Here is a 15,901-nt window from a genome sequence, read left to right on the forward strand (position 1 = left end):
TATTTTTTTAATGTATTTCTTCAGAAATTAATATTATGTTTATTTTTAATCTTTACTAATTTGGTAAGTGAGAAAATGGTATAGGTCATTTTTAATTATCTTTTTTGATGACTAGTGAGAATAAACTTTTTATATTTTGTCCATTTGTCTGTGAAATAACTTTTCTTGCCCTAGATATTTGGTGCTTTTCTTAACAATTAGTGAGAATACTTTTCTATGGTGAGAAATTAACTCTTTGTCTTTTTTTTTTAAGATTTATTTATTATTTATTTTGGGCTGCGTTGGGTCTTAGTTGCGGCACGCGGGATCTTTCCTTGCAGCGCATGGGCTTCTCCCTAGTTGTGGTGTGCTGGTTTTTCTCTTCTCTAGTTGTGGCTCGCAAGCTCCAGGGCGCATGGGCTCTGTAGTTTGTGGCACGCAGGCTCTGGTTGAGGTGTGCAAGCTTAGTAGTTGTGGCGCAGGCTTAGTTGCCCCGCAGCATGTGGGATCTTAGTTCCCTGACCAGGGATCGAACCCACATCCCCTGCATTGCAACGTAGATTCTTTACCACTGGACCACCAGGGAAATCCCACTCCTTGTCTTTTAACTTGGTAACATAGGAGTGTACATGTACAGTCTAAGTACGTGTGAGTAGAAAAGCAAAGATTTCAAGTTAAGGGCCGTGTCGTTCCCACTGTGAGCCATGCTTTTGTGGCAGTTAGTGCAGTTTATATTCATGTTTCCTACTCATTAAAGAGAAAATGGTTACCAAGGGTATTTTAATAGAAGGAACACCATTAGGAGCATTTGGTAACATTGACTGTTAGTCTTTTCCCAAAATTAAGTAAAGAGAAATGTGCCAGTTCTTAAATACTAATGAATGGTCAGGGCTGGTATTTTATTTTATTTTATTTTATTTTTTTAATTTTTAAAAAAATTTGTTTATTTTATTTATTTATTTTTGGCTGCACTGGATCTTCGGTGCTGCTCCCGTGCTTTCTCTAGTTGCGGCGAGCGGGGGCTACTCTTCGCTGCAGTGCATGGACTTCGTGGGCTTCTCATTGCAGTGGCTTCTCTTGTTGCAGAGCACAGGCTCTAGGCGCGCAGGCTTCAGTAGTTGTGGCTTGTGAGCTCTAGAGCACAGACTCAGTAGTTGTGGTGCACGGGCTTAGTTGCTCCACGGCATGTGGGATCTTCCCGGAGCACGGCTTGAACCCGTGTCCCCTTCATTGGCAGGCGGATTCTTAACCGCTGCGCCACCAGGGAAGCCCCAAGGCTGGTATTTTAGTGGTTAGAAGTATGAGCTGCCGGTCGAGTCTGTGGTTAAGAAGCTACAGAAGCATCCACCACGTAGAGTGGCCTTTGTTGTTGACTGTTCATTTCAGGATACCTGGAGGGGTAAGGAGCTGGCTCAGGAGGAAAGGAATCTACTGAAGAAGACAGGTGCCATTCTTTGAAAAGCTGTAATACCTAATTAGTAGCAGTCTGGACCTCATGGCTTTGTTTTTGTTTGTTTGCTTACCGTGAAAGGTCAATCCAGCAGGTATGGGGCCACCCACAGGCTCCCCGCAGGAACTGAGAGCTCCGAGTCTTCCAGCTGTCCATCAGACCTCAGAGAATGCAGGAGAGAAACCCGGAGAGGCATCTGTTGTTCCTCTTCTGGCAAATGCTGTCACTGCTGCTTTGGTGTCCCCAGCCGTCACCCAGAGTGTAGCTCCCCAGGTTCCTTTGGCAGCCCAGCCAGTGACAGATGCCATGTTTACAGTGGCCAGCAAAGATGCCAGGTAAGCCAAAGGTAGCCCTAGAGATGACAGTGATGTGAATGGTGTCTGACGGCTTCTTTACGTGACCTGCAATATCAAGAGCAATGTGTAAATGATGGATGAGTCTTGTTTTTCAAAATAATTTTTAGATGGGCATGTAGTGGAAAAAACAAGTTACCAAAACATTAGCCCTAAATCTTTCAGCCTCACTTATTGTTTCTTTTTGAGTATGTGTTTTACTTCATACTTCCCTCTTGAATTAAAATTTTTCGATACACTGAAACTTAACAGTCTTTTTGAAGCTGAAGAATATACAGCTGTTAAACTGAAATTGCCTTTGCTTACTGGCTTTGACTGAACATATGTAGGGGTTCATTACAATCCAGATAGTTCCTTGACATATATTCTTCTCATATTCCTTCTGTCTTTCCACCGGGAGCAGTTTGGGATTAATATCTGTTACACAATATGCCAAAATATGTCTATACACTGCTGTGGAGGTTTTTTCTCCAATTTTGAGGGATTTTCCTAGATTGCAGAAATTACAATTATTGTCGCATCGCTTGTTTATATTTTCCTCTTCAGTCACTTTGGTGCTCTCTCTTTTTTAAACATAAACATTTTATTGATCTATTAGAAAAAATAAAAGCTACAATGTAGCTCACACCCTCCCCTTGGGCTAAATCCCTTGGCACAGATTATGGTTCTTAAGTACTGGTTCTCCTCAATGTCCAAGGTTAACTTTTACCAATGATTTCTCCTGGAAATAAGATTTTAAATTATCATGCTTTTTCAGCCACATTAGGACAATAATTCAGACCTGTGTCGTGTATCAAACCATGTATGTAAAAAGAGGACTGTTGTGTGGGGCTGTGACTTCATTAGTTCTTCGTAGTTAATTTGCGCAACAATAAGATGGTCACAGCAGCAGCAATGACAGGCCCCTGGAGACATGATGCGTGTCCAGCTGAACCTTATAAAATTAGGAAACTCTTTAACCTAATGAACATTCAGATCAGTGAGAAGCCTTTCAGACTGACCCTGACCTTGGCCTAGGCAAGGGACTGAAAGGACCCCCCCGTTACACTCTCAGTGACCTAGACGGCTGACCATGACAGAGAAAGGACACCTTTCTCTGGTATCTCATATAAATCTCATGTTTTCATGACAGTTTAATGGGGATTTGTAAGATTAAAAGTGCTTTGCACTTTTTACTTTATACCCTCACAGGGTCCATTAAGGGAAGCAGTGTTAAATAGACAGATGAGGTCCACTATCACGACTGTACTTAAAATAAACTGTGATGTAAGTGTCTCACGTACCATTCTTTCCCCTCTTGATAACCGCTGAAGTCTAGAGGACAATGCACTGTGGCTACCTGCCCATCACGGGAGAGGTGGCCCCTGTAGCGAAGGTGCCAGTGCTTCCCCACATCACAGCACAGGAGAGTGGTGCTGGGCGGCAGACCCGGAGCTGGGGTTTAGCCCTTTAGCCTGTGTAATAAATGGGATCGTTCGAACCAGCGAAGCCCTTATCCTGCCCTACCTACTGTATGAATGATTATCCGGTGTTAAAGTACAGAATCACTATGTCAAGCAAACGTGAATACCTGGCCTTTATCTGTAAGAATTATTGTCCTCGAAAGGAAATGAAAGAAAACATAAAACATCTTATTCACTTCCACTGTAGACCTAGGCAGTCCCATCTGTGTTTTAACAACAGGCTCGTAATTGCTGACATTTTTTACTGTTCTTTCTTGAGAGTTAGTGTGTCTCAAGAGTTTTCTCTTCCAGGTGTATGAATAAAAGTACTCATGAATTCAAGCCACATAGTGGAGCAGAGATAAAAGAAGGTAATGTTTAACTATTGATATAATACATTTGTGTCTAAGCTGTTTGCCCAGACTCGTTCAGGTCGCTCAAGGGTCTGTTTGGTGGCTGCAGTTCATGAAGGCTTCAGGCCTTAATGAACCTGGGTGTCAGCTTTCCCATTCTTAGAAGGCAGGGGTTAGTTAAACCCCAGACCATTTCAAATAAAGGTACAAATTCACTTGACAGTCACATCTTCTTAGTTGGAATCCTTTGGAAACTTGATTTGTGAAAACTTTCTTATTAAATTTCTCAGCAGATTAATCTAAAACCAGAGTCATCTTTAATATGTTGTGAAGAAGGAAAGGTGATTAAAAGTTTAATTAGGAGTGTTATACTTCTGTTCAGTACTACTTTGTTAGAGGTATTTGCATAAAAGTTTTATACATAAAGTAAGACACATGGATTGGGTCTTCATTCCCCCCACTCCTTCATGTACTGTGCCATCCTTTCCAATGACAGTTTAGTGGGAGCAGAGCTACTTGCAAAAGCAGTGACACCTACATTTAACCAGGACCTAACTGGGCACTAGTAGAAGCCAGGCACTGTTCTAGGTAGTGAGAGATGCAGTCACGAACACAAAGGACAGAAATCCCCACCCACGAAGAGGGGGAAAGGAAGTGTGGCTCTTGGTGGGGGAGGGGCCAGAGTTTGAAATTTCAGGGACAACTGGGAAAGACCCTCACAAAGAAGGTGATATCTGGGTAGAGACTGACGGGGGAAGCCACCCACGCAGCCCTTGGAAGCCTGGTTTAGGTGGAGGGAACAGCAAGGGCAGAGCCCTCAGGCAGGAATATCCCTGAACTGTTTGGAGCACAGCAGAGCGGCCAGTGGCTGCAGGGAGCAGGGGAGGAGGAGGAAGGTGAGGTGGGAGCCGAGAGGCTCAGGCTGTGCAGGGCCGTGTACGCCATTGCTGGGACCCGGCTGAGGGAGATGGAAAGCCAATCCTAAGATATACAACGTCACTATTAACTATTTCTTGGGTATAGTGGAGCAAAGAGGGCTATTTATGACCAGTCTGCTAATTTGATATGATCTTAGATGAAGCCACTTAATCTCTTTGAGCTTTTATTTCCTTTTCTGTAAACGGAGACTTCTTGCCTTACCTACCTCGTGGGACTATTATAAAGAGAAAAATGAAAGATATGAAAGCATGATAGTAATGGAAGTCCTTAGTGAGGATTATCAAGAATAATAAAAATGTATAATAAGTATAATAAGTTTCTTAAATTGTGCCTTCTAAACTATTCTGATTTCTCTACTGATGCTGCATTTTGTCCCCATTTCTTTAATAGGGTGTGAAACACAGAAGGTTGTTAACACAAGTTCTTTTCACACAACTCCTAACACATCACTGGGACTGGTTCAGGCAACACCATCCAAAGTGCAGCCATCACCCACCGTGCACACAAAAGAAGCATTAGGTATGTAAGGCCTTTTGTTTGAATGTGTAGCGTCTGACAACAAATTAATGAAAGCTCTTTTGCAGCCATGTTTACCATTATTTCTATTCTTTTAAGGTTTCATCATGAATATGTTTCAGGCTCCTACACTTCCTGATGTTTCTGATGACAAAGATGAATGGCCATCTCTAGGTCAAAATGAAGATGCATTTGAAGCCCAGTTTCAAAGTAATAACAGATTGTTTAATAGCTGCTAAGTGGATAGCGTTGTGAGTGGTTGCCCGCAGAAATAGCAAGGATTATACAAGAAGTGGTCCTGCCCTTGGTTAGCTTGTCACATAAGGGCATGGAGTTAGTGAAATAAAAAATACAATGTTATTTGGTAAGGTACTCAGTGTGTGCCGTAGACTTGGTTTGTTTCTTAAAAAATAATAAATAGTAAGTGCTAAAGAAGGACAAAACCCACATGGGTAGGAATGGCCAGGAAGGGCTGAGTATTTGAGGGATACTTGAGCCTTGCCCAGCAGAGGAATGTTCGGGCTGGAGTGTTGGGAGCCAGGACTAGCCCACCTTTGTCTAGAGTCAGAGGATTTGTGCTGGAAGCCAGAGGGAGATCACGATGAAGATAAATATAGAGCTAAGAGCTTAGTTCCTCCTTGTAGGAAAGCAAAGACATGGAGAACTTTATTCAGTGTCAGTGACCATAGCAATGTGTTAGGAGAACGGCAAACACTGCTTTATGTGTGGCAGGAACTCAAGACCGGAGGCTCACGTGCTAACCCTTGTGACCATAGTTAGTCCCTTCATGTCACTGCAGAGTGACTTACCTCATTGCCTAGTATTTCAAAAACTGACATCTGTTGTTTTCTGTAAGCTCTTATTCCATTTTCTTATTTGTAGTTGAAGTTGCACCTAAAGGATAGTGTTTTTGTCCTATTATAATAATTAACTGCAATTTTTTACCCTTGCAGAAAATGCAACATCTTCTGGGGCTTGGGGAGTCAATAAGATTATCTCTTCTCTGTCAACTGCTTTTCCCGTGTTCGAAGATGGAAACAAAGAAAATTATGGGTAAAGAAATATCTGGTGAAGATAACACTGGGGGAGATGCATGTTGCCATAGTGACAGGGACAGTGCGGCGATCCCTCCAGGAGTCCAGGGTGGTGAGCTGGTGAGAGAACAGGACCTGCCGCTCAAATGGTCTGGGCCCCAGCTCCAGCTCTGCCACAGATGAGCCTTTTGACCACATGACCGGGAGATTGTTGCTGAAGTTCTTTTCCAGATCTGCAGAGTTCTGGGGGGTTACAAGAAAGTAGTCCTTCCATAACAAAAGTATTTGTTACAAAAGGAAACCGTATGGTTATAAATCATCAGAGAACCAAGGGATCCTATAGATTTGAAATTGTATTAGCTGTAAATGAATTCACCAGTACAGGTATCCATACATGCTCTGTATATATTTGCAGGATTGATAAAGTAGAAAAGGAAGTGGCTTATGTTGGATCACACTGCAGAGAACATTTGTTTTAAGGCTGAGCCCCATCAGGGTAGAGTAGGGTAGCACCAGGAAGTTTCACCATTAATAATTTAAACCGTGAAAGAGAGGTGTGAACTAAAGGTATCATGGTATAGAAGAGATTCATGTTCTGTAGCTAGACCAAGCACTGGGAATAAGAAATAAAACGTATGGCATCCATGCCATTCTGTTGGCCACGGCCCTAACACTTTTTTTGTCCTTAAAACTTAAAACTCAGTGCAATAGAGAGTTCTGTATTTTCCACCCTCTCTTAAGTAACTGCAGATCTACTTCTATATACATAGTCAAGTTAATTCAACCTGCACTCAGTTTTGCTGTAAAAGTAAGAAATATGTGTATAAATATTAACTAAATAGGATAAGGGGAGAATGTTTTTAACACTCTAACTTAAGTGGTAGAATTTATTTCCTTAACATATTTTGCTGTTTGTAATTTTGCAAATCTCTCCTTAGATTACCACAGCCTAAAAATAAGCCCACAGGAGCCAGGACCTTTGGAGAACGCTCGATGTGGAGGTTCCCTTCAAAACCAAATGTAAGCAAATCTCTGCTTCATCCATGAAATGGGTCCCGCAACCCTTTTCTTTTCATTTTACCAAATGCTTGTGCCAGTCAAATGAGATGGTGTATTTTAAAAACTGTGCTGAAAAAATAAAATATTATGTGAAAATTAAGTTTTATAGAACATTATTCTATAATTATTTGCAAATCTATTACGCACCACACATTAAGATAGATATAGAAACTGAAAAATGAGTTTGATATGATCCTTGCCCTCTAAGAGCCTTCCCTTTAGACAGGAGGAACCACTGGGGGCATATGTATTTTTCCTAGACCTAAGAAGTTTGATACAGGCTATATGGGAACTATGTATTATCTTTGTAATTCCTCTGTAAATCTAGACTTTTCAAATTAAAAAAAGAAAAGAAAAGTAGGGACTTGCCTGGTGGTCCAGTGATAAAGAATCTGCCTTACAATGCAGGGGACACGGGTTTGATCCCTAGTCAGGAAACTAAGATCCCACATGCCGCGGGGCAGCTAAGCCCGCACGCCACAACTGCTGAGCTCGCGCGCCTCAACTAGACAGCCTGCGTGCCGCAAACTACAGAGCGCACGCGCCCTGGAGCCTGCGTACCACAACTAGAGAAGAGAAAACCCTCATGCCACAACTAGAGAGAAGCCCGCGTGCCGCAATGAAGATCCCGTTGCCGCAACTAAGACCTGATGCAGCCAAAAATAAATAATAAAATAAATGAATGATAAACCTTTTAAAAAAAAAAGTAAAAATCGGTAAACAAAATGTGACTCTTGCATGTGATATAACTCCACTGGAGTGTGCTAAAGATGAAGTGTCCCAGTTCTGGGGAAAAGAACAGACCCACGATGTCCTTGGCTCTGTGTTAGTCAGGGGTTACATCCATTTCTTCGAAAAAATTAAAATTCCTCATTTTTTTGAATCTTAAAAAGTATTAATGTGTTAAATTACATCTATGAAACAAGGAGATTGCTGCTTTTTTTCCGTTCATCTTTCGTTGTAGGAAGTACCTCACACTGACGAGTTTTTGGATGATTCAACCGTGTGGGGTGTCCGCTGCAACAAAACCCTGGCGCCCAGTCCCAAGAGCCCGGGAGACTTTACGTCTGCTGCACAGCTGGCATCTACGCCCTTCCACAGACTTCCGGTGGATTCAGTGCACCCTCTAGAAGATAAAGGTGTGCCTTACACTATCTTAGTGTCTTCTGCCAACTTCAGTTCTTTTACTATTATAGTTTTCTTCTTGAAAATTCTAAATGGAAAATTTGAAAATCATAAAGAGGAAACTTAAAATCCATTCACTGTATTATTACATATATGGTTTTTGGTTTTGGCATAATGTCTTTCTAAAGTCTATGTGCATTTTAAAAGTTTAATAACTTAGATTATAGGTAGAACGGGAGAAAAATCTGTAGAAGCATTTAAAGGCAAAGATACAAAGTCCAACCCATTTGTGTGGGATATAGCTTTATTTCATGTTTTACAACAAACAAAATAGCCACTACAGACAGACTTGAATGTTAAAAATATGAACATTTTATTTTCTAATTTGATAAGAGTAACAAACAGCAAATTTTAATCCTTGATATGTATCTACAAATTTTATTACTTTAGAGATGTAGCCAAGTACTATACTCAGAAAATCATATTTAAAAATTTTTTAGTGATCTGATAAAACTCACAGATGGTCCTCATTTTCCCCAAACATAACATTCTCATATCAAAGATCTTTATACATATGAACTGAAGCTTAATGAATGACAACAGTTATTGAATACAGATAATTATTACCTATTAAATACCATCCTGCAAAATAAGTACAGGCATACCTTGTTTTATTGCACTTTATTGCCCTTCGCAGATACTGGATTTTTTTTTACAAATTGAAGGTGTGTGGCAGCCCTGTGTCAAGCAGCCTATTGGCGCCATTTTTCCAGCAGCATTTACTCACTTTGTGTCTGAGTCACATTTTGGTAATTCTCGCAATATTTCAAACTTTTCCTTACTGTTATATTTGTTATTGTGATCTGCTGTCAGTGGTCTTTGATGTTACTGTTGTAACTGTTTTGGGGTGCCACGAACCTCACCCACAGAAGATGGTGAACTTAATCAGTGGTTGTTGTGTGTGTTCCTTGACTGCTCCACCCGCTGGTCGTTCCCTGTCTTCCTCACTCTCCTCGGGCCTCTCTCTTCCCTGAGACACAACAATATTGAAATTTAGACCAGTTAATAACCCTACAATGGCCTCTAAGTGTTCAAGTGAAAGGAAGAGTTGCACGTCTCTCACTTCAAATCCAAAGCTAGAAATGATTAAGCTTAGTGAGGAAGGCGTGTCGAAAGTCCAGTTAGGCTGAAAGGTAGGCCTCTTTCACCATGTGGATGCAAAGGAAAAGTTCTTGAAGGAAATTAAACGTGCTACTCCAGTGAACATATAAATGATAAGAAAGCAAAACAGCCTTATTCCTGATATGGAGAAAGTTTGAGTGACCTGGATAGAAGATCAAACCAGCCACAACATCCCCTGAAGCCAAAGCCTAGTCCAGAGCGAGGCCCTAACTCTCTTCAGTTCTATGAAGGCTGAGAGGTGAGGAAGCTGCAGAGGAAACGTTTGAAGGTAGCAGAGGTTGGATCATGAGGTTTAAGGAAACAAGGCATCTCTAGAACATAAAAGTGCAAGGTGAAGCAGCAAGTGCTGATGCAGAAACTGCAGCAAGTTATCCAGAAGATCTAGCTAAGATCATTAATAAAGGTGGTTATACTAAACAACAGGTTTTCAAAGTAGATGAAACAGCCTTCTATTGGAAGAAGTTGCCATCTAGGACTTTCATAGCCAGAGAGGAGAAGTCAAGGTCTGGCTTTAAAGCTTCAAAGGACAGGCTGACTTTCTTGTTAGGGCTAACGCAGCTGATGATTTTAAGTTGAAGCCAGTGCTTGTTTACCATTCCAAAAGTCCTAGGGCCTTTAAGAATTATGCTTAATCTTTTCTGGCTGTTCTCTATAAATGGAACAGCAAAACCAGATGACAGCAAATCTGTTTACAGCGTGGTTTACTGAATATTTTAAGTCCACTGTTAAGACATACTGCTCAGAAGATTCCTTCCAAAATAGTACTGCTCATTGACAACGGACCTGGTCATCCAAGAGCTCCAATGGTGATGTACAATGAGATTATTTTCATGCCTGCTAACACAACATCCATTCTGCAGCCCATGGATCAAGGAGTAATTTAGACTTTCAAGTCTTATTATTTAAGAAATACATTTCAGGGACTTTCCTGGTGGCCCAGTGGTAAAGAATCCGCCTTCCAATACAGGGGACGCAGGTTTGATGCCTGGTCAGGGAACTAAGATCCCACGTGCTGTGGGGCAACCAAGCCCGCGTGCCTCAACTAGAGAGATGCCCATACGCCGTGACAAAGAGCCTGCCTGCCACAACGAAGACCTGATGTAGCCTAAATAAATTAATTTAAAAAAAAAAAAGGGAATACATTTCATAAGGCTATAGCTGCCATAGACAGTGATTCCTCTGATGAATCTGGGCAGTCAACTGAAAACCTTCTGGAAAGAATTCACCATTCTAGATGCCATTAAAAACATTTCTGATTCATAGGAAGAGGTCAGAATATCAACATTATCAGGAGTTTGGAAGAAGTTGTTCCCAACCCTCATGGATGACTTTGAGGGGTTCAAGACTTCAGTGGAGGAAGTAACTGCAGATGTGGTAGAAATAGCAAGAGAACTAGAATTAGAAAGGGAGCCAGAAGGTGTGACTGAATTGCTGCAATTTCATGATAAAAAGTTAATGGACGAGGAGTTGCTTCTCATGGATGAGCAAAGAAAGTGGTTTCCTGAGATGGAATCTATTCCTGGTGCAGATGCTGTGAAGATTATTTTTTTGTTTTGTTTTATTTTTTATTTTTTTATTTTTTAGTAGTTTTTATTGGAGTATAGTTGCTTTATGTGAAGATTGTTGAAATGACAACAAAGGATATAAAATACTACACAAACTGAGTTGATAAAGCAGCGGCAGAGTTTGAGAGGATTGACTCCAATTTTGAAAGAAGTTCTACTGTGGGTAAAATGCTGTCAAACAGCATTGCATGCTACAGAGAAATCGTTCATGAAAGGAAGAGTCAATCGATGCGGCAAACTTCACTGTTGTCTTATTTTAAGAAACTGCCACGGCGACCCCAGCCTTCAGCAGCCACCAGCCTGATCAGTCAGCAGCCACCAACATCGAGGCAAGACCCTCCACCAGCAAAAAGATTGCGACTCCCTAAAGACTCAGATGATGATTCGCATTTTTTAGCAATTAACTGTTTTTTAATTGAGGTATGCACATTGTTTTTTTAGACGTAATGCTATTGCACACTCAAGACTTCAATACAGTGTAAACATAACTTCTATATGCACTGGGAAACCAAAAAATTCGTGTGACTCGCTTTATTGTGATATTCGTTTTATTGCAGTGGTCTGGATACAAACCCGCAATATCTCTGAAGTGTGCCTGTACTATGAGATCTGGGACTGCTTTACCCTTTTCTGCTAATTTACTAGCCAAACGCTATCACTGCTGGCATTTTTTTTTTTTTTTTTAATAGCAGTTTTCACTGAAGCAATAGTGAAAGAACTGCAGAAGAATTTCATTCCCCTGGATGAAAGCTTATTGTAATGTGAAGTCTGAGCCTATAGGCCTAAAAGTTTTTAACTAAGGAGTAAACATTTTTTCTTGCTGTACTAACCAAATATATTTCTTTCCTGAATTTTAAAGGAGGATTTCGTTGAAACTTGGACAATTTCCAAGTGCTATCACAGACTTGCTACTTTAATTCTAAAAATTTAAAGCTTTTTCAATTTGGAAAACTTAATCTGTTTAACAGTCAAGAGTCTTTCATAAAGTCAATATTGACCTTTCTTAGTGTAGTTGCCCCTTTGATTGTATAAATAGAAGCTAATGTTCTAGTACTAAAAAGTGTTAGCACCTGTTCAGTGAAGCAGTATCTGATAAAATTTAATCTAGTGTAATAGTTGGCTCTATATTGTATTAGTATCACTTGGTGGAAGTATGCTCTGTATTTCTGCCCTATCTAGGTTGTCTCTCCATAGATAGATTTCTTTTTTTAATTAAAGGGAGTGATAGTAAGTATTGCCAGGTTGCTTTCTGGTGTAAACACTCTGAGTCAGTTCAGTCAACTAAACGCTGACTAAATAAGGCAAGTTAGACTGAAAGACGCCAAAATCTCTGCCCTCCACAAGCGTTTCAGCCTTTTATTCTCCATGGCCTTGGCATCGGCTTCTCCTCAGACAGGGTGTGCGCACTGCCACCCGTAACTTCCCGTGGTCTGGTCATCCTCCCACGGCGGACCTGCTGCTCTCTGGACTCCTTTCTCTTGAAGGATTGTATGGATTAGATGTGTAAGGTTGAAACGTTCACATATAACAGTAGAATTTTTTAAAGTGATTTTTTTTTTCCCCATTTTTTAAACCTAGTACATTTTACCATGGAATACTGTTTTGAAATTATAGTGAAAGTCAGTGTAAAAAGGAATCCTGGACTTTATAACCATATAAAATCATATGTGTGTGTATAATGTCTATCTCTACTTTTCTGTATATTTCAGAAAATGTGGTAGCAGAACAGTACACCCATGTGACTTTGGATTCTTGTGAAAGAAACAAGATGGAACCCTTGAAAGAGAGAAAGTTCAGGTATTGTGTGGGTGCATGTGGTCCTGTCTCTCTCCCTTTTCATTCTAGCTTGCTTTTTTTTTTTTAATTTTATTTATTTATTTGTTTATTTACTTATGGCTGTGTTGGGTCTTCATTTCTGTGCGAGGGCTTTCTCTAGTTGTGGCAAGTGGGGGCCACTCTTCATCGCGGTGCGCGGGCCTCTCACTATCGCAGCCTCTCTTGTTGCGGAGCACAGGCTCCAGACGCGCAGGCTCAGTAGTTGTGGCTCACGGGCCTAGTCGCTCCGTGGCATGTGGGATCTTCCCAGACCAGGGCTCAAACCCGTGTCCCCTGCATTGGCAGGCAGATTCTCAACCACTGTGCCACCAGGGAAGCCCCTAGCTTGCTTTTTAAGCTGTAATGGAATACCTCATTCCAGCCCTTATTTAAGGGCTGCCAGAGTTTTTATCAACTCAGAGCTTTAATTCAGAAGGTACTCTCTGTACATATAAATACAATGACACTTGGTACATCAGGGCAGTGAGAGAAGCAGCTGGGGTAGCAGAGAATCCCTGGGGAAACTGTTCCTGTGACTGACTTCCACTGATTTGGGGAGCAGAACTGCAGATGCTCTTGCCAGCCAAAGACCGTGACATACAAAGACTATTGCAGAACTGAGCAAACACCTAATTGCTTCTGTATACCCATTATAATTGAGAAAATCAATAACTTTCTTTTTTTTCTTTTTGGCCGCATTGGGTCTTCGTTGCTGCGCGCGGGCTTTCTCTAGTTGTGGCGAGCGGGGGCTACTGTTCGTTGCGGTGTGTGGGCTTCTCATTGTGGTGGCTTCTCTTGTTGCGGAGCACAGGCTCTAGGCACGTGGGCTTCAGTAGTTGGAGCACGCGGGCTCCAGTAGTTGCAGCACGTGGGCTCAGTAGTTGTGGTGCACGGGCTCTAGGGCGAGGGGGCTTCAGTAGTTGTGGTGCTCAGGCTTAGTTGCTCCGCGCCACGTGGGAGCTTCCCAGACCAGGGATCAAACGCGTGTCCCCTGCATTGGCAGGCGGATTCTTAACCACTGCACCACCATGGAAGTCCTAATAACTTTCTTTTAAGAGGAGGAAGATAGAATGTTTAAGCCTCTTAGGTTCTGATGCAAAATGTAGACTTACCATACATACACTAATGCTTTGCAGAAGTAAAATTCTGCCATATTTGAATGGTCTGGTGAATGTAATAGACACTAAAAGTAGCTACAATCTTTTGAGTATTTATTATATTCCTGCACAGCACTTAACGCTTTTCATGTACTGCACCCTTTAACTAACCCTTAAAATAAATTTAGTTGTAGGAACTATTCTTTTCCAGCATTACAGATGAGGAAACCAGATCCAGAGGGCTAAATAAAGGACCTGAAGCCATACGGCTTCTACTTTGCAGCCCTGGGATTTGAACCCCTATCTCTGAACCCCTATCTCTGATTTCAGAATCCTTGCTCTCACCACTATGCTGTACTGCTTCTTATTATCAAGAAACCTTCTTGAACGAAGACCCCAGTAAATAAATGATTGGATAAAGGACATGAGCAGAACTTACAAAAGAAAAATTAATGAATAAACATGTAGAAAAGAGTTAGCTCACTAGAAATAAAATTAATGCAAATTAAATAGGTTTTGCCTTTTAATTTAAAATTTTACTCAGTGGGCATAGTCTATTACTGCCCACGAGGAATCTTCCTTTGTGCAGCTAAACTTTTGACTCATAAGACTACCATAAGCCACGCCTGGCATAAGATTAATTTAGATGTATATAGGACAGAAATCACTGTTGCCAGCAGGGTAATACTGTCCAAGAAACTATTGTCTTTGACTGCATGTGACAGTTAAGCTGCAAGGAAACAAGACTCATGTGGGGAGTCACCCAGGGACAGAGGCTTCCTTAGCTTCGAAACCTTATTCCCAGGGAGTCAGTGGCTCTTGCAACACTCCATAGATTTAGTTTCCACAGTCCCCACCAGGGACAGGCCCATTACGAGAATCATTACACCTGAAGCCTGAATCTATGGATTCCCAGCACATGTTCATAATTCTCCCAGTCTAGATACAGCTATTTTTTACCATAAGCATTGATGACAGTGATACCTTACCTTTTCAGTTTTCAGTGGAGAAGGGGAAGAGCTAGAAAGTTAACCAAAATTCACATTTTTGTAGAGAAGGGAAAAGGATTTTATTCATCATTTATGCACCCACAGTAATTTGGGCACTCATGTTGCTAGTAGCAATGTACATGGGTTTGGAAACACATCTGTTTTGTTGTAATATAAAATATTGGAAATATGTTCAATATCTAAGAACAAGGGAATTGTTACACTTCATCACACATCCACTGGATTAAATGGTGTACAGCATTAAAATCCACAGAACTGTGGAGAAACCCAGCAGACACCACCTTTCCTAAATGATCAGGCTAACGTCACCCGTGATGAAACATGGTGATGTCATGGGAGGAGAAGGGCGCGTCACCTCTGTGATATTCTCCCCAAACCAATACTCACAGTCTAGTCAGGAGGAAAACAAGAGAACCCCAAATTGAGGGACAGTCTACAAAATAGCTGGCCAGTACTCCTCAAAACCGACAAGGTCTTAGGAAACTAGGGAAGACTAAGAAAGTGTGACAGAGGAGAAGAGAGTAAGGAGGCTGACAACTAATGCAGCATGGTGTCCACGATTGGATCCTGGAGCAAACACGGGGCCTTGTGGGAAACCTGGCGAAATCCAAACGAGGTCTGGAGGTTAGTCAGTAGTAATCTGACAAAGGTTGGTTTATTGGTTTTGACAAGAGAGCCACTTTAATGTGAGGTGGTAACATTAGAGGAAATTGGTGAGGAGCATATGGGAATTCTCTTTTATCTCTGTGACATTTCTTTATATCTAAATTCCAAAATTAGTTTATTTTTTTAAAAATTCATGGTAGGAAAAATGCCTGTGTCAAGAAGTAAAAAATGCAACATGAAGCTGCGTGAATTCATTTGTATAAAAATATATACTCTTGCATCTGTTTGTAGATATGTGGATCTAAAGGTGCGGAGAGAATATGAGTGTGGAGACGTATGTACAGTCCAAACTTGTTATTTGCATTGGTTCTTTTCT

General features: G+C 41.2%; 1 protein-coding gene across 3 annotated transcripts in view; it reads left to right on the forward strand.

Annotated features, from left to right (window-relative positions):
- Positions 1–15,901, forward strand: part of BUB1 (BUB1 mitotic checkpoint serine/threonine kinase) — a 42,269-nt gene that overhangs the window by 12,295 nt on the left and 14,073 nt on the right. For 2 of the 3 annotated variants that reach the window (XM_068564904.1, XM_068564905.1), the window contains exons 10-17: positions 1,511–1,764; positions 3,537–3,595; positions 4,907–5,035; positions 5,132–5,242; positions 5,986–6,085; positions 7,005–7,086; positions 8,090–8,264; positions 12,707–12,794. In XM_068564904.1, coding sequence (XP_068421005.1) covers positions 1,511–1,764; positions 3,537–3,595; positions 4,907–5,035; positions 5,132–5,242; positions 5,986–6,085; positions 7,005–7,086; positions 8,090–8,264; positions 12,707–12,794 — 998 coding nt within the window. The remainder of the gene's footprint in view (positions 1–1,510; positions 1,765–3,536; positions 3,596–4,906; positions 5,036–5,131; positions 5,243–5,985; positions 6,086–7,004; positions 7,087–8,089; positions 8,265–12,706; positions 12,795–15,901) is intronic. The other variant, XM_068564906.1, reaches the window with a different exon arrangement.

This window comes from Eschrichtius robustus, chromosome 15, assembly GCF_028021215.1.
Source record: "Eschrichtius robustus isolate mEscRob2 chromosome 15, mEscRob2.pri, whole genome shotgun sequence".
Taxonomy (NCBI): domain Eukaryota; kingdom Metazoa; phylum Chordata; class Mammalia; order Artiodactyla; family Eschrichtiidae; genus Eschrichtius; species Eschrichtius robustus.